This window comes from Anomaloglossus baeobatrachus, chromosome 3, assembly GCF_048569485.1.
Source record: "Anomaloglossus baeobatrachus isolate aAnoBae1 chromosome 3, aAnoBae1.hap1, whole genome shotgun sequence".
Taxonomy (NCBI): Eukaryota; Metazoa; Chordata; class Amphibia; order Anura; family Aromobatidae; genus Anomaloglossus; species Anomaloglossus baeobatrachus.
Genome location: NC_134355.1, coordinates 188395884 through 188418927, shown reverse-complemented (window position 1 = coordinate 188418927; position 23044 = coordinate 188395884). Strand labels below are relative to the sequence as shown.

Sequence of the window (23044 nt, the reverse complement as noted above, 5' to 3'; positions counted from 1 at the left end):
TATTATCTCCATAGCCAGACTGACCTACAGGACAAAGTACCACTTCCTTTTCGATTCAAATGGTTTTTATATATTTTTTATAATAATAATTATTGATCACTGTAAGGCCCCTTTCACATGTCAGTGATTCTGGGACGTTTGTGCTTTTTTTAAAACGTACCAGAATCACTGACATACGCAGACCCATTATAATGAATGGGTCTGCTCACACGTCAGTGATTTTTCACTGCACGTGTCTCCATGCGGCGTACCCGCGTGTGCGTGTTTGCCGCACGGAGACATGTCCATTTTTTTCTGGCATCACTGATGTTCCACGGACCACGCAGTGGTGTGGTCCGTGAAACACGTGCCGGAAAAAAACGTTCTTTTAAAATAAAAAACATTTTAACTCACCCGGCGTCCAGCGATGTCCTCTGCAGCCCGTTCTGCCGGCTGCTTCTGAGCCGGCTCATTATTGTCGCGCATATTCATTATGCGCGACACAGCCGACCCGGAGGCAGCTGCTGCGGGGGTCACCGCCGGCCGGATGCTGCACCGCGGGAGCGATCAGCATCATGGAGAGCGGGAGCGCGCACAGGTGAGTTGTTTTCTAAGTGCAATCACGGGCCACGGAGAACGGAGCCCGGATTGCACTTAGACAACCCACGTGTGCCGTGATTCACGGCACACGCAGGGACATGTGCGTGTTTTACACGCCAGTGAAAAACGTCTGTGTTTTTCACTGACGTGTGAAACGGGCCTAAAAGCAACCCCCCTACCCCCCACCCTCTCTTCCCAAACAAATGACAGAATTGCAGTTTTATTTCCATTTCACCCCACTCAGAATTTTTTTCAGTACATGTCATTGTAAAATGATTATGTCATACAAAACTATCATTCCCTATGGGTTTGGCTGTGTTGGACTTTGGTGCTGTGGGGTTGGTGATGGAATATTTATTGAGACTATGGATTTCCCCCTCCCTCTTCCTTCCCCTGTGTGTTGCGTTTGGTAAGTACGTGTCTCCGGTACGTGCGGACCACGTGTGTTCTACGTGTGCTATCCGCGATAACACATGGAGAACCGGTAATTTGAATACTCACGTGGTCCTTGCTGCTGTCCAGGGTACTGATCTTCGGCTCCAGCCCCGCTGACTCCCCGCTGTTGCTGCTTCTGGCCGAGCGGAGGGGCGGAGATCAGCGGCCGTGACATCACGCCCACCTCCTTAACACGCTCATAATGAGCTGCGGACGGCAGCAACTGTTTGGAGAGGAAGATTCTGCAGGGCTGGTGGAGGTGAGTATGTGTTTTTTTTATTTTAAAATAATGACACGTGTTTCTCCGGCGCGTGTCACATGGGACCGCATCCATACTACATCCGTGTGGTACGGGTGCAGGCTATGTGACACCCATGATGCCGGAGGAAACGTGGACATGTCGGCCGTTTTTGAGCACGCACAAACGTACAATCCACACAGACACATGTTCTGTGTGGATTTACGTTAATGTGACTGTTACCATAGGGTAACATTGGTGTACTTGTGTACGTGTCTCTGCCTGGTACGTGAGAAAACTGCCAAAGACGTACCGGAGGCACGTACGTGTGAAAGAGGCCTTACGTAAACTTGTGAATGAAACGCACACCTCTTGACACAAAATGTAAATCTCTACTGTTATTGCTTTTTTTTTCTCACAGCTTCTCTAATGCAGGAAAGCCAAGATTTACAGGAGCTAAAATTGCTTAGATAATCCAACCATCCCCATTCTACCATTCTACTGTGCCTTGCAAAAGTATTCATCCCCTTGGAATTTTTCGTGTTTTACAACCTCATAGCCTGGAATTTCACTGATTTTGAGGATTTACATCAGTTTATGTAAAGAACATGCCTACAACTGTGAACCTTTGATTTTCAGCATTTTATTGAGAAGCAAACAATAAATAGGATGAAATAACGGAAACTTGAGTGTGTATAACTATTCACCACCATAAAGTGGGTACTTTTTAGAGCTTTCTTTTATGGCAATTACAGCTGTATGTTGCTTTGGATAAGTCTCTATAAGCTTTCCACATCTTGCCACTGGGATTTTAGCTGATTCTTCAAGCCAAAACTGCTCCAACTCCTTCAAGTTTGATGGTTTGCTCTGATGAACAACAATCTTCAAGTCTGACCATAGATTCTCAATTGGATTAAGGACTGGGTTTTGATTAGGCCACTCAAATACAGTACAGACCAAAAGTTTGGACACACCTTCTCATCTCTAGAACAACTGTTAAGAGGAGACTTTGTGCAGCAGGCCTTCATGGTAAAATAGCTGCTAGGAAACCACTGCTAAGCACAGGCAACAAGCAGAAAAGACTTGTTTGGGCTAAAGAAAACAAGGAATGGACATTAGACTAGTGGAAATCTGTGCTTTGGTCTGATGAGTCCAAATTTGAGATCTTTGGATCCAACCACCGTGTCTTTGTAGAAAAGGTGAACGGATGGACTCTACATGCCTGGTTCCCACAGTGAAGCATGGAGGAGGAGGTGTGATAGTGTGGGGGTGCTTTGCTGGTGACACTGTTGGGGATTTATTCAAAATTCATTGGCATACTGAACCAGCATGCCTACCACAGCATCTTGCAGCAGCATGCTATGGCATCCGGTTTGCGTTTAGTTGGACCATCATTTATTTTTCAACAGGACAATGACCCCAAACACACCTCCAGGCTGTGTAAGGGCTATTTGACTAAGAAGAAGAGTGAGGGGGTGCTACGCCAGATGACCTGGTCTCCACAGTCACCAGACCTGAACACAATCGAAATGGTTTGGGGGTGAGCTGGACCGTAGAGTGAAGGCAAAAGTGCCAACAAGTGCTAAGCATCTCTGGGTACTCCTTAAAGATTGTTGGAAAACCATTTCCGGTGACTACCTCTTGAAGCTCATCAAGAGAATGCCAAGAGTGTGCAAAGTAGTAATGAAAGCAAAAGGTGGCTACTTTGAAGAACCTAGAATATAAGACATATTTTCAGTTGTTTCACACTTTTTTAAGTGTTTCATTCCACATGTTTTCATTCATAGTTTTGATGCCTTCAATGTAAATCTACAATTTTCAGAGTCCTGAAAATAAAGAAAACTCTTTGAATGAGGTGTGTCCAAACTTTTGGTCTGTGCTGTACGTTTGCTTTAGCAGTATGCTTTGGGTCACTGTCTTGTTGGAAGGTGAACCTCCATCCTAGTCTCAATTCACTGAGATTGAAACAGGTTTTGCTCAAGAATATCTCTGTATTTCATACCATCCTTATTCTCCTCGACTCAGACCATTTTCCTTGTTCCCCCTGACAAATAACATCCTGACAGCATAATGCTGCTACCACCATGTTTCACCGTGTAGATGGTGTTCTTGGGGTGATGAGCTGTGTTGGTTTGGCACCAGACATAGCGTTTTACTTGATGTTCAAAAACTTAAATTTTGTTCTCATCTGATCACAGCACCTTCTTCCATAAATTTGGGGAATCCCCCACATGTGGCAAATTCAAAACAAGCCATCCAATTTTTTGGCTGTAAATAAAGGCTTTTTTTCTGGTCACTCTTCCAAATAGGCCAGCTCTCTGGAAGGTATGGCTTATTGTGTTATTATGGACAGATATTTAATGCTCTGCATGGGAACTCAGTGCTGCCTCTCTGAATAATGCCATCCTTGCCCAGGCTGGTAGTTTGGTCGGGCGCCGCTCTCTTAGCAAGTTTTTTGTGGTACCATGTTATTTACATTTGATTATAAAGGATTTGATGGATTTGTGCTTCAGGGGATCATCAGAGATTGGGATATAGTTTCATAGTGTTTAAGGTTGATTGTAGACATCGAGTACAACCCAAGACCTAACTTAATATGTTAATCTAGAGGAAGGCAAAAAAAAAAATCCCATGTGACAGACTGTATGTGCCACTTTAAGGGAAAAAAATCCTTCCTGACTCCATATAGAGCAATCAGACTAGTTCCCTGGATCAAGACCAAATCACAGAATCTAGTGCACATAACCACTAGTATTATATTTTCCAAGAAAGTCATCCTGGCCTCTCTTAAATTTTAGTAGTGAATCAGCCATTACAACATTATGTGGCAGTGAGGTCTTTAGTCTCATTGCTCTTGTAGTAAAGAATCTGCATCTGAGATTATGATTAATCTTCCTTTCCTCTAGCTGTAGTGGATGCCCCATTATCCCCATTGCAGGCCTAGGTGTAATGATGAACACATGATGAGCACATGATGCGCACATGATGAGCACATGATGCGCACATGATGAGCACATGATGAGCACATGATGCGCACATGATGAGCACATGATGAGTATATGATGAGCACATGATGCGCATGATGAACGTGTGACGCCCTGGGCAAGCCAGGGGTCACAGTTCATAACACCACCACACCCTACACCCCAGTTAGGAACACCTAGGCTACCAAAATCCTTGTTGCCTTCCTCCAGGGGCTGATGTTCACACCAGGGGGTGGGCCAGGCGGTTGGCTCCGCCCACCGAGGAGTTCACAGCCCTGGAGGCGGGAGAACCAGGCAGTTGAAGCCAGACTAGGGTCTGAGGAGGAGTGGAGTTAGGGGAGTGAAGTAGAAGGAAGCAGTAGTGGAGCTAAAGAGAAAAGCTGAAGTGACAGAAAAGTGACAGTAGTAAAGCCTGAAGTTGGTCCGGGTGTGTGCCCCGGACAGTGACAGCAAGGTCAGCAGACGGCGGTGATAGTCTGCAGGGGGACTGCTCGGAGGTTGCTGGAAGGATCGCGGACGGGTGGTGACCCGGCGGTCTGGAGCAGTATACGAAGAACAGTCAGCACCAGGGCAGGGGCCTTTCAGATCCCGACAAGGCTAGGAGTCGCCATAATTTGCCAAATCCGTCAGTGAAGGGGACGTCTATCTCCTAACAACCAAGTCCCGATTGAAGGCAACAGTCCAACCGTAACAGAGAGACACCGCCACCGCCAGGGCACCAGTTTCTCAGGGCCAGCGCCTGCGGCAAAGTAGGGCTCCTCCGGCCCATATCCAAGCCAGGGAGCGGGTTACCGGTGGGAACCCATCGCAACCATCATCATCTTAGGTGCAGGGAAAAGGGATCGTCACCGTCACCTACTGGGGAAAGCAAGTGCAGCCGTCCGTGGGAACCGTCTTTCCAGCCGTGTGTTTTACCGAGAACTGTGTCATCGTCTCAGGCTGAGTGAGTACCACAGTGCCACAAGGCACAGAGCTACCCCCGCGTCCCTGCACCCCACCAAGCCCTGCATCACCCACCTCATCATTGGGCCCCGGGACAACCAACCCCCTACCCACGGAGGGGAGGATTAACATCTGGCTGCTCCATACCACCACTCCCGGGATCCCCATACAGAGCAGCGGTGGTGTCAACAAATCACCACAACCGTGGGTGGCGTCACGGAGAATAAACAATCACAAATCCAAATCCCCTTTCACTCACGGGCGAGGAGCGCCGCTCGAGTTCCCGGGATCCGGCCCAACGCTCGAGCCACCGAGCAGCAGCAGGCCGCAGCAGCCGTGGCAGACGGACCCGAGCAGTAGGGAGAGCGCGGCGTCCCCTCCTCCGCCCGTGACAACTTGGCGTCACGAACAGGATCTTACCGCTCTGCCGTTGGGTAGAGGTGCGCCTTGTGACCACCGGAGGTATCCGGCCGGAAAAATTCAGAAGTCGCTATCTTTGGCGCGAAAAGTTCCCGCTCGAGCGTCTTCTCGAGTAGTAGAGGCGCGAAGGCCAAAACCCCGCCCCGGGAGAGGAGGGGCCGGAAAGAGGCTGAAGGAGACGGAATGGCGGCTAGCTGCATGTGAGCGCGGCTATAAAAGCAGGGACGCCAGGACCCTGCAGCCATCTTTTTCCTGGGAGAGGCTGCCAGCAACATGTTCATGCCGTGCCGCAGCACCGTAGCCCCCGTGCCTGGAACCGCGGCGTGGGTGGAGATCCGGACCGCGCAGCTCTACCAAAGGCTGCAGGTCAAGATGCAGCTCCTCATGGAGGAGTGGGAGACCGACATGGCGGACGTCATAGCGACTGTGCAGAGACGCGAGGAGGAAGCGGAGGAAAGGAGGGTGAGTGACCCACGCCCCGATGCCCTTGAAGGGCCGGTCATCGCGGCTGCAGGACCCGGTCCAAGCCCTCTCCACCCGTCTCGGAAGCCGTGACCCCGCCACTAGGCCCGCTACCACCGCAACCGGTAGCAATACCCAGCTTGCCCGCCCAGGCGGGCCGACCTGTAGCCGGAGCCCCTAGTCGACCGGAGGTGTTGCCCTGGAAGGCTCCGAAAACCGCACCGGAGGCGTCTCCAGAGAAAATCCCCGAGCCGGAGCTGATGACCCGTTCCGAGCCGGAGGCCCAGCTGCGGAAAGCCCCTGTGCCCATCCCCCACACCTCGGCTGAGGTAGCGCCGGGTTGTCGCTGCAAGGCGGCGTCCAAGGCCACGTCACCGCAGGACCTGTCGCCCAGAGTACCAGCAGTGGGCAATATCCAACAGGTCTTGCGGGGCCCGACCCGTGCGGCGGAGCTCGCAGCAGCGCCGTACTGGGACAGGGAGCCGGTACCGCTGGGCCTGGAGATCGGTGAAAGAGAGAAGAAGAAAGCGGAGCTGGTGGCCCGAGCAATTAGAGAAAAAGAGAACCTCCGTCAAGCAACGTTCCGTGTCCGGGGCCCGCTGTACGAAGGGCAGGTGAGGCGGTTTGATGTCCGCCGGGGCTATGGGTTTATATATGAACCGGGCCTGGAGGTCGAGGTGTTTATAGCCCGGCGGGATGTGAATGCCCACCTGCCTGAGGAGCATCCCGGCCGTAACCTGATGCCGGGCGACATCGTGCAGTATACCCGGCACTGTGGAGAGAGGGGGTGGTTCGCCCTAGATGCAAAACTGAGGGGCAGCCAGGAGAGCCGAGTGAGTTCTGCACCCCCTCCCTCGGATGAAGCTGAATATCCGGAGTAGGGCAGCGGAGCACCGTTGTCCAGTCCCCGTTGGGACCACCACTGAGTTTTTGTTTAAAAGTTTGTGTTTGAAAATGAAAGATGATAAGTAAAATGGAACCGTGAAGTTCACCTGATTGTCAACCGTGATTGGAAACCGGCCGTAGCCGGCACCGTTGTCCCCGTGGGGACCGTTTAAAAAGTTGCATGAGGAACTGCTCATGGACAAGCCCGTGAACTTGTAGAGCAACCACAAATGTTAGTGGCATGTAAATAAGTTGTTTTACCGTTACCGTTTCCGCAGTTGCCGCCTCCGGAGAGGCAGGTTGGAGGGAGGGCCCTCAGCAGAGCAGGCTGGGGCCCAGCCACCACAGGAACCGGTGGCTACCCTCTGGAGGGGAAGGACAGATCCCGCTCGGGTGACTTGGTGCAGGACTGGGGTCAAGGGGTGCTGCCTGGGCTTTAGGGGCAGCTTCAGGGCCAGGTTGCTTGGGTGGGAGATAGCGGAGACCGTAACCGTAGACCGTTAGCAACGTTTAAGGACTGAACCTCCCGATGTGGGATGATGTCATAAGTTGTATGTGTGTTATTCTCTTTTATATATTTTTCAGAATATAAAACCGGTGTTGGACGGGCAGCCCGCGGACGGTCTGCATTTTGCTAAGGGGGAATGTGACGCCCTGGGCAAACCAGGGGTCACAGGTCATAACACCACCACACCCTACACCCCAGTTAGGAACACCTAGGCTACCAAAATCCTTGTTGCCTTCCTCCAGGGGCTGACAGAGAGACACCGCCACCGCCAGGGCACCAGTTTCTCAGGGCCAGCGCCTGCGGGCAAAGTAGGGCTCCTCTGGCCCATATCCAAGCCGGGGAGCGGGTTACCGGTGGGAACCCATCGCAACCATCATCATCTTAGGTGCAGGGAAAAGGGATCGTCACCTACTGGGGAAAGCAAGTGCAGCCGTCCGTGGGAACCGTCTTTCCAGCCGTGTGTTTTACCGAGAACTGTGTCATCGTCTCAGGCTGAGTGAGTACCACAGTGCCGCAAGGCACAGAGCTGCCCCCGCGTCCCTGCACCCCACCAAGCCCTGCATCAACCACCTCATCATTGGGCCCCGGGACAACCAACCCCCTACCCACGGAGGGGAGGATTAACATCTGGCTGCTCCATACCACCACTCCTGGGATCCCCATACAGAGCAGCGGTGGTGTCAACAAATCACCACAACCGTGGGTGGCGTCACGGACAATAAACAATCCCAAATCCAAATCCCCTTTCACTCACGGGCGAGGAGCGCCGCTCGAGTCCCCGGGATCCGGCCCATCGCTCGAGCCACCGAGCAGCGGCAGGCCGCAGCAGCCGCGGCAGCCGGACCCGAGCAGTAGGGAGAGCGCGGCGTCCCCTCCTCCGCCCGCGACAAACGCATGATGAGTATGGTACATGATGAGCACATGATGAGCATATGATGAGCACATGATGAGCACATGATGAACACATAAAGAGCACATGATGAGTACATGATGAGCTCATGATGCGATCTTAAAATAGATGTGTGTATGAATTGATCCTTTTACCCCTTTATGACCTTGGGCATACCCATACTCCCAAGGTCGTATCTGTCTCTTTAATAAGGGCTCAAGTTCCCCATTGACTGCCATTTTACTCTGTAAGCGAGTACTGAGCACCTGAGCATCAAAATGCTTGTTACGAGCACCTGAGCATCCAACAGTTTGCTTATCACTAATTAGAAGGCTATGCGTTGCTTGCTGAGCAGAATTTCAAAAACAATATATTTGTCACATCCCAACCTGGACCTGTTATAGCGACGTCTGCCTCATTCACCAGGCACTGATGTAGTCATTTTATGGCGGTGCTGGCTATGGAGATGTCAGAGCCAGAGATACAGGTGTGGCTGAGACCTACGGTCAGTAAGGCAGAATGGGTGTACGTTCTGTTCAGCAGCTTAGGAGGACCAATCAGCTCCCTGCTGTGGTCAAAGGGACAGTACAACACCCTGCTTAAACTCACAGCATATTGTAAAAGTACAACACCCTGCTTAAACTCACAGCCAGAGGCGTAACCACTGCGGTCGCAAAGGTCGCGACTGCGACCGGGCCCCGCAGCTTAGGGGTCCGCAGCCGCCCGGCAGATCAAAAGCCAGCTCCTTTCTGTCAGAGGAGCTGCGCTGATCTGGCGCAGACCATGCGGCTGCTATATGACCCGGTGCCGCCGCCGATGACACCAGGCCCCCCTGCCCTGGAACAAGAAGAGAGGTAAGAACTTGTTGTTTTATTTTTTTTTTTTAATCAATGTGTACACGGTGGCCAGAGGCCGGGGGGGCTGCCTACATTATACATGGAGCACGGAGGGCTGCATTATACATGGAGCATGGGGGCTGCCTGCATTATACATGGAGCATGGGGGGCTGCCTGCATTATACATTGAACATGGGGGGCTGCCTGCATTATACATGGAGAATGGGGGGCTGTCTGCATTATTCATGGAGCATGGGTGGCTGCCTGCATTATACATGGAACATGGGGGGCTGGCTGCATTATACATGGAGAATGGGGGGCTGTCTGCATTATTCATGGAGCATGGGGGGCTGCCTGCATTATACATGGAGCAAGGGGGGCTGCCTTCATCATACATCGAGCATGAGGGCTGCCTGCATTATACATGGAGCACGGAGGGGCTGCATTATACATGGAGCATGGGGGGCTGCCTGCATTATACATGGAGCATGGGGAGCTACCTGCATTATACATGCAGCATGGGGGGCTGGCTGCATTATACATGGTGCATGGGAGGCTGGCTGCATTATCCATGGAGCATAGGGGGGCTGCATGATACATGGAGCATGGAGGGCTGCATTATACATGGAGCATGGGGCTGCCTGCATTATAGATGGAGCATGGGGGGCTGCCTGCATTATACATTGAACATGGGGGGCTGCCTGCATTATACATGGAGCATGGGGTGGCTGCCTGCATTATTCATGGAGCATGGGGGTCTGCCTGCATTATACATGGAGCATGGGGGGCTGGCTGCATTATACATGGAGCACGGAGGGTCTGCCTGCATTATACATGGAGCATGGGGGGCTGCCTGCATTATACATGGAGTATGGGGGGCTGGCTGCATTATACATGGTGCATGGGAGGCTGCCTTCATTATACATGGAGCATAGGGGCTGCCTGCATTGTACATGGAGCATGGGGGCTGCCAGCATTATACATGGAGCATGAGGGGCTGCCTGCATTATACATGGCGCATGGGAGGCTGGCTGCATTATACATGGAAGTCTATGGGCTTGCATTATACAACATGACGGACACCTTATACATGGACTATATGGGTGCATTATATATGGAGGAGTATGGGGCTGCATAACACAATATGAAGGGTTTATGGGGCTGCATTATAATACATATAGGACTATGGGGGCTACATTATAATATATGGAGGACTATGAAGGCTACCTTATACATGGACTATGAGGGTGCATTATAAAACATGGAGGACTATGTTGTGCAGTATAATATATGAAGTACTATGGGGTGCATTCTAATATATGGAGAACTATGGAGTGAATTATAATATATGGAGAACTATGGGGTGAATTATAATACATAGAGAGCTATGGTAAATTCATTATAATAATTAAAGGGCTATGAGGGCTACTTTATAGATAGAGGACTATGGGGTGAATTATAATATATGGAGGACTATGGGGCGCAGCATAATACATGGAGAGCTATGGTAAATTCATTATAATAATTAAAGGGCTATGAGGGCTACTTTATAGATAGAGGACTGTGGGGTGAATTATAATACATGGAGAACTATGGGATATGCATTATAATACATGGAGGACTATGTAGCTGCATTCTAATATATGAAGGGTTATGTGGGACCCTTTATACTATATGGAAGGCTATGTGGGGGCCATTATTCTATTTGGAGAACTATATACAAGGGGCACAAAGATACAAGTATGGGATGGGAACGTTTTTTGCTGAGGGAAAAAGCTCTTTCTCTCAGCATACAGCTTTCCCATCCTCTGTCAACTGGGAGGCCGGTAGTCGATCGCGGCAGATGGCACCACTTGCTCATAAACCATAGTGAGCCATTTCACATCCAGGGCGTACCAGCCCCTCTCGCTCCAGTGCCGTGTGTAAGCGACCACCTCCCCCGGCTCTGGATTGCGACCCGGGTGATCCTTCGGGAGATGCTGCTCGATATGTCTTCGAGCCACAAACACCTCATCAGGGAGACCTGCTTCCTTGAGGAAACCCCAACCCCTCTCAGGGTTAAAGTGCCGCACGAGGCCCCTTCGTTGCGGCCCTCGAACCCCAAAGGTGGCTTTCCTCAAATTCTCCTTCTCCCTCTGTGTACAGGCAACGATCTCCCGCTGACGTTGATCTGGAGTTGTCTTTGCTGGTGTCAGCTTTCGCTGGTGGTGTCGTTCCCATCAGGGGGCGTCAGCATCCGGCTTAAGCTGCCTAGCTGGCTCTGGTTTTACGTGGACTCTTGCGGCCCCAATAGCCGTCGGGATGTCGTGCGGCAGTGGAACCGGTGGATCATTAGGTTCCACTTCCGCATCTGCAGGTAGAAAGACCGACTGCTCCGCAGCCGGGGTTGCAGGGTCCGGGTGCTCCGCCTCTGAGGACGGGCCCGGTGATGCGGCCGGGTCTGGTCTGGCTGGGGTCCGGGTGACCGCTATCATAACAGGCATGAGGGCCAGCACCGTGATTTCTGCAGCTGGAGCTTCCTTTGAAGACACTGAAGGTTCTGCTGTCGGGATTGGTGTTGGCAGCTCGGTGTCTGCCAAAGACGGGATAGGTGACGATGTAGGGCTCACCGCGAGTGGGGGCGGTCCGGATCCCTCAGCCGCTGTGGCCGGATTTGGTCAATCAATAGAGACTGGGTAACTGCTTACCCTCTCTTCACATGGGATTTCGATCTCACGGGCTCGCACCGCCATCGCCAGGCTCCTCATCTCTTCCCTCCAGTGGTTTAGGATGAACAAGAACTGTGCTCGCATTCTTCTGCACAGCTGCTCCGTCTCTTCCTCTATGCATGTCGTGGTCCCGTGCCCATTGGTGCTGCTTGTTAGCCTGTGACCTTAACCTTGGCACCTCTTTCTGTGTTGGTCCCTTTCAGCTTTAAACTAAAACTGGTCCCGCTCACCCGTATGGCTAATGTAGTGAGCTTGCTCTCAGGGTTCACACTTGGGATTTTCTGGACTATTCAGTGGGAAAGTCCTATCCCCCTCGTTGCGCTAGTACCCCGATTTTGGAGTGGGTGGAGAACGGATGTTGAAGGCTCCGTCCTCGTCGGGTGAATTACCAGGACGCTTGAAGCTACTTCCTGGCCTAGGGTCCACGTACCCCGTCGTGCCCTGGCCCCTGCCTTGTGATGGCACAAGGCCGCTGTCTGTCCTCCTCGACAGTCTGTGCCCCTTGTCACAATCCCCTGCGACCAGGGTCCAGATCCTACCAGGCCCAGACCAACGTCTGCCACCTAGTAGTTCACAGAGCCCATCTCCTGACCTCTCCTCTCGAGAGTCACTCCTCAACTCACTGTCTCCTAACACTCCTGACCTCCCCTTAACCAACCTCCCAAGTGTCCAAGCCTATTCCCTTCAGGCTGTCCATTGATATGTCTGGAGGGTGTGGTGCAGAGTGTTCCTAGGGTTTTGATTAGCATGCAGAAGGGCAGATTGCACAATACTCTTTGACAACCTGATAGACCAGGGCATCACATATACTTGTATTTTTAAGGTTCATTATTGGTATGTGCAGTGAGTAGTCCACATTATCTGTGTAGCCTACTGTCGTTTCTTTAAGTGTTTTTAATGGTCATATTGTGTTATTGTTCCCTAAAGAAATTTTTTGGGCTGTATAAAAATAGCTGTTTGCTATTATTGAATCATGAGAGGGTGCAATATTCACACTGTTAGGATTCCCCTTCATTCTCAGCACAAGTGAGTAAAATTATGTGATTTACATACTTGCGGTCATGTACTGACTAGTTTCTCATCCGCATCTCTAAATAGAATATTATAGAGAGTGACTGCAGAAATGTGTCTGGAACTCTGGAAAATCCTGTTAATAACCTCCTTTATGGTATATTGAATTGTTTTTTGCATGTTATCTGTTTATGAGTTCTCTTTGTGTCATGGTGAAAACATTGGTTTAAACCCATGTGTAGTACCCATCCAAATAATGTATTTGTCTGTACCTTCCCTTATACTTAATGATAATGTCACATGAGACATGAGTACAGGGCAAGTTAGGTCAGAGTCTGAAATAAAGCTAAGGATCTGAAGACAATGGACTGTAAGTGGATTGATCCTCTCAATCCTATTAGCATTTGGAGTAAGAGTAGATGACAGGATAAAACTAAACAATTGTGAAGAATGGAAATACAGAAATATATGGATTCACTTCTGTACTTTCTGTTTTCTAAGGCCATTTTCTGATATGAGGGACTTGTTATAGATTTTCGTTGCAAATTCTGGTGTGAAAATCCTTTCAAAACTCAGTTCCTGAATCACAAAAAGATTCTGTTGCCGATTTCAAAGCCTTAAAGGGATTGTCCAGGACTTTTATATTAATGGCCTTTCCTTAGGATAGGTCATTAATATCTGATTGGTTCTGGTGCGACACCTGACATCCCACCGATAAGCTGTTCCTGTAGCAAGCGGAGGTACACAGCACAGCTCCAACAATGGAACAGTGACTGTGGCCGGTACTGCACACTGGCCCCTATTGTAATCAATAGGCGATGGTTGTGCAGTACCCGTCTGCGGTCATTATGCAGTTGATGGAGCTATGCTTTGCAGCGTCACAACTAAGCACATTTAGCCGCTGAGGGCACCGTGAACAGCTGATCGGCGGGGTACCAGGTTTCAATCTCCCACCAATTAAACAGTCCCTTACAAAAAAAAGAACCGTGTGTGTCATTTTGTGCACTAAGGGGCTGTATTCCTTCTTGCACATAGAGTGTGAACCATTTGTAAATTAGATGCAAAAATCTTTGCACTAAAAATTCCCACATAAAAAATGCATTCCTTAATCGAATAGTATTATGTATATAATGCATTGCGCTATTCTCAAATACTTACTAATCGCTCTCTTCTCCTGTACTCAATACATGGTACCCATTCCGACTCTCTTCTGAATCATAAAACGCAAAAACGGAGCGTGCGCATGTAGCCTAAGACTACAATTCAGATTAGCCGTCTCACAGAAGGTCTGCAGTGCGGACCTGAGGCTGTATTCTCACTGTAAGGCTGGAGTCACACTTGCGAGAGACTCGCGCGAGTCTCACATCGCATCACCCGTAATGGCCACACACTCTCCTGACAGGAGCGGGTCGGCTGCATGTATTTCTATGCAGCTGAGATGCTCCTGTCCGGAGAGCTGCAGGCCATGTCGGGTGATGTGATGCAAGACTTACAAGAGTCTCTCACACGTGTGACTCCGGCCTCAACCCATGAGACTCATTGAGGCTCTCATAGACTTGTGAGAAAATGAAAAAGTGTCTTCCGGTCCACACAGAGGACGCTGTATCAGCCAGCCAGTTATCTGTTTAAGTGCTATATAATCTTCATCTTGTAAAAGCTCCACTTAAAAACATATATACAAGAGTAATTTTGTACTGTATACGGTTCTGATTTCTCCATGGCACAACTTTTATCCAATAGTACTTTTTATCATTTTATGCAAAATGCTATTTTAGAACTTACAAAATCTAAATATGCTTTAGTGATGAGTAAGTCAATGAAAATTTATTTTAGCATTAGGTGAATTCCCTATTACAGAAGTACGTCTTCCAAATGATTTATCAGATTCTAAGGCCCCTTTCACATTGCGTTTTTCTCTACGTCCACAGGTCCCTTCGGGGCATCCGTCCGGACCGCCCCTCCCCCACTCTGCAAAGAGTGCTCCGGACGCATGCGCCCGACAGGGCCATTCACTGTTATGGAGCGCACTGCGTTAGCGTGTGCTCTGTTTTGTGCCATTTTTTGCACATATACGTTTCTGCAGACGGACACCCGAACGTAGAGGAGTACGTTCGGGTGTGCGTCTGCAGAAACGTATATGTGCACAAAATGGCACAAAACATAGCACATGCTAACGCAGTGCGCTCCATAACAGTGAATGGCTCTGCCGGGCGCATGCGTCTGGAACACGCTTGACAGAGTGGGGGAGGGGCGGTTTGGACGGATCCTCCAACGGGATCTGTGGACGTAGAGAAAAACGCAATCTGAAAGGAGCCTAACTCATAACAGTTTGTGCCTGACCCTGGGTGGCTATCAACTGGATTCAATGTTACATGAATAAATATATATTTTTTATTTATCTCCTGAGTTTTACACAATTCTTGCACAAAAATATATTTGAATAACTGTTGAATATTATTCTTTTTTTTTTTTTAATTCTTGTTCTTTATTTGTTGTTATAAAGATTTCAGATGCTCTGATAAAGCGCGTTCAAAGCTCCCAAGAGCAATGGGTTAAAGGAGCGCTGGAACCAAAAGTGTCTCCTGAGTTTGAGCTCACACTGGATAGTGACCCTCTGCTGCAGGCCATTCACCAGCTGGACTTCATTCAGATGAAATGTAAGGGTGAGCGCCTGGCTCTTATTTACCTTGTGCTTTTCACTGTGTTTGAGCAGGAATATAATGTGAGACCTGTGGCGAGAGACTTACTGTTATCATTTAATGAACACAGGCGCATGATTCAAGAGATGTTTGGGTGAAGATATCAAATGACTGACAAGTGAAATACAGGCTTAGAGAACTTTACAGCAAATTTCCTATATGTAGATCTTAGGTGAACTGATAGTTTTTCCTTGTTAAGGGTATGTGCGCACGTTGCTTTTTACCTGCTTTTTACCTGCTTTTTTGCTGCTTTTTCTTCTGCGCTGTTTAATGCCAAAATGGATGTGTTCTTCTATTCAAGCAAAGTCTATGGGAATTTGGGTTTCTTGTTCACACTATGTTGTTCAAAATGCTGCCTTTTTGTGGCAGAACTTTGGTCAAAAACTCAGCTTTTCAGTGCAAAACCCAAATGGCAAAAACAATTGACATGTTGCTTCTTTGAAAAGCTGAGTTTTTGACCAAAGTTCTGCCACAAAAAGGCAGCATTTTGAACAACATAGTGTGAACAAGAAACCCAAATTCCCATAGACTTTGCTTGAATAGAAGAACACATCCATTTTGGCATTAAACAGCGCAGAAGAAAAAGCAGCAAAAAAGCAGGTAAAAAGCAACGTGCGCACATACCCTAACTGTCATAACTCTTCCAAAGAACTAAAAAATCTGAACTTTTCTCTGGACTTATGTAATGCTCTCAGTAGTTTCACATGTTAGGCTAGATGCGCACGCTGCATGTTTTGCTGCATTTTTGCTGCGTTTTTGGCTGCAGTTTTGTTGTCAGAACTTTGACATTTGACTTCCCAGCAAAGTCTATGAGAAGTCAGATTTTCTATGCGCACGTTGCAGTTTACTTGTCACCGTTTTATTTGTCAAAAGTTTGTGACAAAAAAAATGCAGCATGTTCATTCTTCCTTTGTTTTTGTCAACATTTGACACAAAAAAGCAGCAAAAACGCACCAAAAGCACAGCAAAAACGCACCTACAATTACAAGCATTTTTTGTGACATTTCCAGGCTCTCTCTGACAAGGTGCAGTTTTGGCTGCAGTTTGTGAACACTACTTAGACACCTTGTCAATTTCAATGTTTCCCCCAGTAAAACGATAACACCTACACACACCTCCGAGGTTGACACCATTCCAGAGGTGTTGGCAGTGGCTCTCCTGAGCATTGTGTAACATTGTTATGTCACGTGATCCCTGCAACCAATCAGCACTGGCTTAACTCTCCCCTCCTTCGGACAAATCAGACATCTGGAGGAAAGAGAGAGCTGTGGCCTCTCTCACTTCCTTTGAATATCTGATTTGGAGGGGAGAGTGAAGCCAGCGCTGATTGGCTGTAGGGATTGTGCAACAAAACAATGTTACACAATCCTCAGGAGAGCTAGTGCCAACACCACTGGTGTTAGGCCAGAATCACACTTGCTAGAGACTCGCATCACATCACCCGGCACAGCCACACACTCTCTGGACAGGAATGTACTCCGTCTCCTGTCAGCGGTTGAGTGATGCAATGCGAGACTTGCGTGAGTGTCTTGCAAGTGTGACGCTGACCTTTTTATTTAACTAGTGGGAAATGTAGGAATTGAGAAGAGGTTTTCCAAGTAGTTTACAACCCCTTTAAAGTAAAACTCTATTTTTAGAGGGGTTGACCATCTCAATTTTTTTTTTTACTTAAATGCATGTAAAAATATAAATGCATGTTAAACATTTTGCACTCTTGCGCTTTTCTTTCCTGCACATACAACTTTGAATTGGGCTGTGGTTATGAATCGCTTTAGAAGAGCTAAAAGAAAAGACAGATACAAGTTATAAATGCTTCCGCAGGCTGTCAAAGCTCAAACAGTGTGCAAAATGTTTATAGAAGAACAATTAAAATATATATATTTTAAGCAAGCAAAATTATATGCATATATGTAAGAAGGAAAATTGTCCCCTAAGGTGGACAACAATTTTTAATAGCATAATTAGCAAATTCATCTTCTATATTAAGTGTTTTTGGTGCTTTACTCCATGCAGTGTAAAAAGCTTCTTAAGGCCGCTTTACACGCAACGACATCGCTAACGAGATGTCGTTGGGGGTCACAGAATTCGTGACGCACATCCGGCCTCGTTAGCGATGTCGTTGCATGTGAAACGTACGAATGACTGCTAACGATTAAAAATACTCACCTAATCGTTGATCGTTGACACATCTGTTGTGAATGTCAGTTATGCTTTTGCTGCTGTGAGGCTCCCTCTTGTTGCCAGGAATGGTTTGGACAGAGACCAGGTGTGCTGGAGCAATGGGCGTTTCCATTGCTAACTCTCTGCCTATTTAAACCTTGGCCTAGTGGCAGGCTGAGACGGTTATAATTGTCCTGTACCTCTCCTGCCTTTTCATCTTGCTTCTGACCACATCTACCCCAGATAAGTGCTTGGTTCTTTCTTATGATGTTTTTGTTCTTTTGTTCTTGTCTGGGTTGTCAATTAATGTGGTTGTTTTCAGTTTATTTGCATGCAGGAATCTTCCATCTATGTTGCTTTGCTGGGAAGCTCCCTGCAGCTATATTTGGAGTTTTGCTCCTAAAAGTCCATCTGTTTGTTGCTTCTTTAATTTGTAATTGTTCCTGTTTTCTGTTCATTGGTTTGACAAGAGCGCCTGATATAGGATGGAGTGCAGATCGTGCGATCTGAGGACTTTTTTGTACTATCAGGTATTTGGGTTTTTGTAGGGTTTTTCTCTGGCCACCATCAGCCTCTTTCCTATCCTTTCCTATTTAGTCAGTGGGGCCTCACCTTTGTTAATCCTATGCTCCATCTGTGTATTATATTTTCCTATATCACCGTAGTCTTTGAATGTGGGGGGCTTGCTATACCTTCTGCGGTCTATTTCTGAGGCAGAGAGTTATTCATCCTTCCTTCCTTTAGGATAGCTAGTTCTCCAGCTGGGTTCGCGGTGCATAGGATGTTAGTTCACCCCTCAGCTACTTCTAGTGTTAATGGTTAGTAAGGGGATGGTGGCCAGATTAATTGCCAATGCTCTTGTCACCTTTTTGCCAATGATCTATCTATTGTGATCTTCCATGGTTCCGGATCATAACACACATCGTTCAAATTCCAAATATCGTTGATTGGGCTAGATACAGGTTGTTCGTCGTTCCTGAGGCAGCACACATCGCTACGTGTGACACCCCAGGGACGACAAACAACACCGTACCTGCGTCCTCCCCCAACGAGTTGGGCTTGACTTTCTTTCGGCTGCTCTCCGCCCCTCCGCTTCTATTGGACGGCTGCCGTGTGACGTCGCTGTGACGCCGCACAAACCGCCCTCCTTAGAAAGGAGGCGGTTCGAGGCCACATCGACGTCGCTAGGAAGGTAAGTATGTGTGACGGGGAATAGCGATGTTGTGCGCCACGGGCAGCGATTTGCCCATGATGCACAACCGACGGGGGCAGGTGCGAATGCTAGCAACATCGTTAGCGATGTCGCAGTGTGTAAAGCGCCCTTTATACAGATCTTTTGGGGTACTTTTAAATAGAAAACTGAACGGAAAGAACATAACAAAAAGGCAGCAAAGAATGTGAGCACATATCCTTAGACTCTATTCTATTTTTTCTGCTCTCTTGGCAATAAAAGAGCTGCTTCCAAAAAGCAAGTTTTGATCCTTTTTTTTTTCTTAGTTTTTGTTGCGTTTTTGGTGTATTTGTTTACAGGACATGTTAAAGTAAAGTTAGTTTCATTCACCACAAAAGCAGCAAAAACGCAGCTGTTGCTTTTTACACTGTTTTTGCACTTTCATTGCTTTAATTTCAGTCAGGAAAAAAAAGCATTCGTGTGCATGAGATTTATGACATCTCAGCTTGGGCCGGTACTGGAAAAAGCAGCTTTAAATTTGCATAACACTCATGAAAAAAGCGGCAAAAAAAGCATTTAAAATGCAATGTGTGAACATAGCCATATTCAGCTCTCTAATTCTGAACCGATGTGATAATATCTGGGTGGTAGGGAAATTGTTGTATATGTGTATACACTTGTCTTTTATTGCTGAACATGTGAGATTATTATTAGTTACATATTCCTGTCCTACAGCACAAAGAAATCCTTCAATGTGACTCTCTATTTTCTCTACACTAAGCATGCCTATGTACCGTGTTTCCCTGAAAATAAGGCCTAGCATGATTTTACAGGAGTTTTGGAGTAAACCTCACTCCAAAAATAAACCCTAATTACAGTCAGGAAAAAAAATAAGACAACCCCTAAAAACAACCCCTAGCCCATTTTTCTTAGCAAAAAGTATTATAAACCCTGTCTTATTTTTGGGGAAACACGGTATCTACCCACAGTTGCTGTAGGAGATAGGGCAGAGTTACACTAATCTGTAATCAGTTCCCGTTACAGTGCCCCCGGTGCCACTGCTGCAGCTGGAGAAGTGCTGCACCCGGAACAATAGCGTCACCCTGGCTTGGAGAATGCCACCTTTTGCCCACAATCCTGTGGAAGGATACATACTGGAACTAGACGACGGAGATGGGGGTCCATTTAGGGTATGGATGGAAATATATTTTCTGTGCACTGTACATTTAATATTAAAGGGAACCTGTCACCACTTTTTTGGCCTATAAGCTGCAGCCACCACTACCAGACTCTTATATACAGCATTCTAACATGCTGTTTTAAGAGCCCAGGCTGGGGGTATAACATAAAAAACACTTTATAATAGTTACCTAATGGTTGCACTGTGGGCCTAATGGGCGTCTCCGTTGTCCGGTGCCGGCGCCTCCTCTTTCGGCCATCTTTGTCCTCTTTCTGCAGCTTGTATGCATGATGCGGCTACATCATACACACTCTTTGGTCCTGCGCAGGTGCACTACAATACTTTGATCTGCCCCGCTCAAGACCTGAATGCCACCGAGTGTAGACGACGTCGGACCCATCATACACCACGGCTAGAGAAGAAGGAGAACAAAGATGGCCAAAAGAGGTGGCACCGGCACCGGACAACGGAGACGCCCATTAGGCCCACAACGCGACCGTTAGGTAAGTATTATAAAGTGTTTTTTATGTTCTACCTCCGCCCTGGGCTCTTATATACAGCATGTTAGAATGCTGTATATAAGAGCCCGGTGGTGATGGCCACAGCTTAGAGGCCAAAAACGTGGTAACAGGTTCCCTTTAAGTATAATATAAGTTGAAGGTGATACAGTTTGCAAGAAGTCTGATTTTAGAATAAACAATTCTCCTTTTTCGATTTCCGGTCTTCTCCAGTGGTTGCTTTGGGGGTGTGACTGCTGCCATAATGCTGCTCATTTAGTGAAAAACTGATACAAGTGTCATCTGGGTTTCTTATTAGAGTTTCATCAGAGTTTGGTAAAAGTGTCAATTCTTACCATCCGATTTTCTTGACGAAAAAAAAAAGATTGACGTTTCTTAATGCAAATATGGGACAAGCTAGTAGAGGCCACTGACTACCTGGATGATCAAATTTTTCGGGTTCTTGAGATTTTTAATGCTACCAATGCTATACAAAAACAATTAATTCTAGTCACTAACCAGCATACTATAGTGCTAGATTTTGTGACAGCAAAAGACGGAGGAATATGTCAAATAATTGGTCCTGCCTGTTGCCATTACATTGACCCTGCAGGCAACCTCCAGGTTAGACAGGTTAGAGCAGATATACAGAAAACAAGTGAACTTAGGGATAAATGGTTACAAGAGCACGATGCCGACAAAGACTCCTGGTAGGGAAATACATTTTCTTTTATGAATCCAGATAATTGGTTTAAGGGCCTAGCAGGTTGGGTTTCTAGCATTATATAAACCTGCATGCAACTATTGTTATTCTGTCTATTGCTTTACATAGCTGTAAAGGCATTGATATATGCATTACCTAAACTACTGAATAATGTATGTGCTAAGAGTTCCAGTATTGAACCCTCTGTGGTTTACTACGGACCCCAAATGGCCTCTGCTGACGGGAAGTAGGTGTCCACACTGAGGGTGGATGGGTGAAGTGGTAGGAAGACCCCTTATGGGTACTAGGCCCATGAGCCAGCAGCTCCTGTTTGGATGCCTACTGACCCTGTAGTGAAGGTTATACCATTTACAAAAGGGGGAAATGATATAGAAGGGTTAATAGTTTCTATATTTCTTGATTTTAAATATTTTATTGTTCCATTAGTATATCTGGTGTAAGTTCATAGCCATTGTGTAGCCTTCAAAATAATGAAACAAGCTCAAGGATTATTATTGTCTGCTAAATGTTCTTCTTATCTCATATGCATGACTCTACATTTTTGTTTTTCCAAGACTTAAAGGTCATATGATCAACTTGTAAATTTCCACTCAAAGCCTTTTTTGCAATATCACATTGATCTGTAAATGGTATAAATTATCTGTGCATTGGCTAAATAAACAGAAAACTGATCATGCTCACATGAATGCAGGTCTTTTCTCCGAGCGCTCGATATTGATTAGGCCTGAAGAGGCCTAATTCAGAGGACTTCACTAGTGATCCCATAAGCTGACTTTTGAGACAAAACAGAACAGCTATAACACTCCGGTATCTCCTATCAAACAATACATGAGAAATGGCGGCACACGGACAGCATCCGATTGTTCCACAGGTCAAATAAACTTTCAATATGGAGCTGCCCCTATATGTTCAGTGCATGCACCGTCTCACTTGTCTGCTACATTTTGTTTCAGACACCAAATGTTAAACTAGTGAAGAGAATTTTCAGAAAATCTTGTTTATGATAGAGTTTTAAGGAGAATAGTCCTGACATGAAGTCACCCTACTAATTAGCTGGAAGATGAAATCTTCATCAATCTGTTACCAGAAACGGAATCTGATGGCAGCCACACAGCCCCGCCACAGAAGCAGCTGCACCAGTCTAAAGAGTGGGCGACTAGATAATATTCTGGGTTCTCTAGATAAAGAGCGGCTCTTTGTAGAGGCTGTGTGTTCTGCCTGAAATTTCCATTTAATAATAAAATACATGGTAATGGGCTATCCAATCAGACAACCTCTAAAGTGTAAACGTTTTAATTTTTATTTCATAAATCAATATTACACATGAAAATAAGCAACTTTGTAATAAATCTTATCAGACAAATCTGCTTCTTTCTCTTCGAGAATTGATCAGTCATTATCAAAAGTCTACATACTGAGGTAAAATCTGTATTCAGTGAAGACTTTCAGGTTGTGAATATTCATTTTTTCATTAACACAAGTTCCAATCACTGATGTCGGCAGAGCAGTGGCCAGGATTATGGGTGGGATATGGGGTGAATATTCATTTTTCATTAAGAGACGACCCAATCACTAACACTAAAACAAAAGATAAGGCATTCCCTGAAAATAAGCCCTAGTGCATCTTTTGGAGGCAAAAATAATGTAATACACTATCTTTTTTTCGGGGCAACACAATATAGGCAGAAAATATGATAAACATTCCAAAAAAAGGTA

General features: G+C 47.1%; 1 protein-coding gene across 4 annotated transcripts in view; it reads left to right on the top strand.

The window, feature by feature from the left end:
• TRIM67 (tripartite motif containing 67) overlaps positions 1–23044 on the top strand; it is a 168690-nt gene that overhangs the window by 83560 nt on the left and 62086 nt on the right. Inside the window, exons 5-6 of one of the 4 annotated variants that reach the window (XM_075339643.1) lie at positions 15401–15554; positions 19972–20117. In XM_075339643.1, the coding sequence (XP_075195758.1) occupies positions 15401–15554; positions 19972–20117 (300 nt within the window). Of the gene's footprint in view, positions 1–15400; positions 15561–19959; positions 20118–23044 lie in introns of all 4 variants that reach the window. The other 3 variants (XM_075339641.1, XM_075339642.1, XM_075339640.1) reach the window with 3 other exon arrangements.